Genomic DNA, 3176 nt, shown 5'->3' on the forward strand with positions numbered 1-3176 from the left:
TCTACTCTGCACCAGCTCCCAGGCCAGTAGTACATTCCGCTCCAGTTGCCGCTGCCTCGTATTCAGCTCCAGTCTACTCAGCGCCTGCTCCTCGTTCAGTAGTACATTCCGTTCCAGTAGCCGCTGCCTCCCATGCAGCTCCCGTCTACTCGGCCCCAGCTCGTAGCCCAGTTGCTGCCGCTTCGTACTCTGCTCCTTCGTATTCTGCACCATCCGATAGTTATGGCAACAGTGGTGCTGCCTCTAATGCAGGATACTCTTACTCAGCTCCTGCTGCTGCGGCTTCTATTCCACAAGTCGCATATGCAGCTCCAGTTCCTGCAGTTCGTACTCAAATTTCTGCCCCTTCGAACATTCAAGAAATCGTAGCTGCCGGCTCTTCGAACTATGACACTAAGTACGCAGCCAATGGTGGTTATGTGTACCGTTACAGACAGAGGAGGCTGTAATTTTTTTTCACGAAATTACCCAGTATTTTTTCTTTGATGATGTCCAAATGTTTTGGTCAGCAATGAAAGGCTTAACGAAATATAAATAAATAAAAATGATAACATGGAATATACAAAAATAATCAGATATTTACTCCACAACCTTTTCGTCTAACTACATAGAACTTCCTATTCTCCTTCCTCCAGCGAGTACTGTCGTTCAACCCGGTAGAATCAAAATCAGAATCTCACGTATTTGTGCCCACGCCCCCGCAGAAGAGAAAGACGAGGTGTTCAAAAGCCTTTTCTATGTGCGCTTGAAGCGCATTAACGAACGATACCCTCGCCATAATAACAAAACCACGTCAGGCGATTTGAATGCCAAGGTGGACACGGTAGCCTGCCGCCCTGTATTGCTATAGACTGCCAGTTCTTTGGAGGTATTTACTTCCATACATGAGAACAGGCTTCAACAAACCGAAAGATAGAAGTAGTGGAATCACACCTCAGTGGAAAGGCCAAATGTCAAGTGATGCACAACCTTCAAAGCCATTGGTCCCAATGGTGTATGCATGTTGATGCTAAAACACTACTCTCTCACAGAGACTGAAACGATTGAAAGCGAAAAACCCTGGGTGAACGACAGTTACCTGTACTTTTCCTATGTCAAGCTTTGAAGTCGAGAAGAGTTAGTTACGTGGCTGTGGTTCTATTCCCACTGTTGTTTAATTTCTAACGCTCACGATTGGCAATGGTTTTCTCTCTCCGGCCTTTCCCGCTTCTCTACTGCACGGAGTCTTACACTCTTCCTACCGACGGTTAAAAACCTGAAAATTTAGTCACCTTTGAAAGCGAGCTCTCCTTCTCTGCTCACACAAGCGCAATTGTCAATGAAGTACAGAGCTAAAACAAGATCCTCAAACCGCTAGCCGATAGCACTTGGGGTAAAGATATAGAAATTTTGTTGGCGACATAGAAGGCAATTGGCCGGTGGACTCAGTGAAGTTTCAGACTTGCCGAAATACCGAACTCCGGACGGCAACGGAATTCCTTCTGACATCGACTGAACACCACCTTCACAGCAGACCTCTAAGCTCCCGGTAATGAGCAGATTCATCTCCCAGGCACATCAGAGAGCATCCTTATGAACACAATTAACAACTGGATGCTGTGGCTCAACTCTTACTTATCCAGACTCGATCCGGAAACCGAAATATTCTCAAGTTACAATATCGAGTTGATTTAAGCCAGTGGCCTGATATTCATTGATGCATATACAGGAGTAGCTACTCTTATCTTGCGAGGACTGAGTAGGCTTCTATCTCGGCTTTGGCTCTTGTCCAGCTCCTCCATTATACATTATTGTAAAAAAGTCGATTTAAAAAATAAAGAATAAAAATTCTTTATCTGACTTTAAAATTTGCTAAGTAAAAATTATGCAATGACAAAATCCGTGCTCTTTGAGAAAAAGTCGAAACTATATAAAGGAAAGCACTATGGATACCCAACCATATTAAAAATGCTGAAGGTCATTTAGTTCAAATATTTATTATCTTTTCACCAATTCGAATAAAAAAAGAAAATGTAGCGCTTTGGGAATCGCAAAAGTATCTCCTTAATAAATGTATCCACCATTTGCCGCATACTGGGTACCGAGACTGGATGATGAAGTCGAAATGGATGTGGCTGGCGCACTGTATGACACCGCAGGAGCTCTGTAAGCGGGCGCTGGAGCGCGGTACGAACCAGTGGAGATACTGCCTGACGAAAAAGCTGGCGCCCTGTAAGTAGCAGCTGGGGCGCGGTAGCTACCAGCAGCTGGTGCACTATAGGTGGCAGCGGGTCTTTGATACTGAACCGCTGGAGCACGATAGGCCGGAGCAGAAGCGCTATATGAATTAGGAGCTCTATGTGAAGCCGACAAACCGCTATGACTGACGGAAACGGGTGCGCTATAGACTGGAGCTGGAGCAGGAGCGCGATATACATTTGCCGAAGCTGGTCTTTGCACTGTAGCAGGGGCAAGATATTGCCTCGATGGTGCTGCGGGTACTGAAAAACCGGATGATATACTTTGCGATAAAAATGGTGCACGATATTGGGTTGGGGCAGAAGCATGTTGTTGAACGACTGGGGCATTGTAGGTAGCCGCCGGTGCAGGATAAGATACTGCCGGCGCCGAAGGTGCGCTATAACTTGCAGATGGAGCACGATATGAGCTCACTGCTTGCTTTTGGACTGCCGCTGGAGCAAGGTATTGTCGCGATGGTGCAGCAGGCACTGAAAAGCCACTTGTACGTGACGAGGAACTAAATGAGCTCGATGGTGCTGAGTAACGATGAGCGCTGCTGCCAGCACCGTTCGAATATCCTGTAGCCGCATTAAACGTGACGGTACGAGATCCCGATGAGGGAGGCAAATAGTTACGCGACAAATGCGAGACATCTGCGTTGATGCATACAACCATAGCGAGTAAAGTGATGCTGACTAATGAATTCTGGAAGTACATATAAGGAGAAGTTGTGAAAATCCTACTAAATAATAAATATTATAAATGTGAATATGTATTTGTGAGTTCATGAGTGTGCGAGTATGTTTGTTGCTCTTCCGCGCTAAAACGGCTGGACGTATTTCAATGAAATTTGGTTCGCAAATAGTCTTCACCTGGACTAATATAAAGGATATTCTTCTAACAGAGTTTCCACCTTTTCCAAAAGTTAAAAGACATGCTTCATAAGGTTTAATAAT

General features: G+C 45.3%; 1 protein-coding gene across 1 annotated transcript; it reads right to left on the bottom strand.

The window, feature by feature from the left end:
- Positions 1-2043: 2043 nt before the first annotated feature.
- On the bottom strand, positions 2044-2937 carry LOC118757015 (cuticle protein 16.5-like). The gene has a single exon (XM_036491745.1). The coding sequence runs from the start codon at positions 2935-2937 to the stop codon at positions 2044-2046; it is 894 nt and encodes a 297-aa protein (XP_036347638.1).
- Positions 2938-3176: the final 239 nt, after the last annotated feature.

Source organism: Rhagoletis pomonella, unplaced genomic scaffold, assembly GCF_013731165.1.
Source record: "Rhagoletis pomonella isolate Grant_MI unplaced genomic scaffold, Rhpom_1.0 Rhpom_scaffold_13704, whole genome shotgun sequence".
In the NCBI taxonomy this organism is placed as follows: domain Eukaryota; kingdom Metazoa; phylum Arthropoda; class Insecta; order Diptera; family Tephritidae; genus Rhagoletis; species Rhagoletis pomonella.

Bases quoted from the DNA above. Each gene is read 5' to 3' on its own strand.
- LOC118757015 (XM_036491745.1), bottom strand. From the start codon at position 2,937: ATGTACTTCCAGAATTCATTAGTCAGCATCACTTTACTCGCTATGGTT.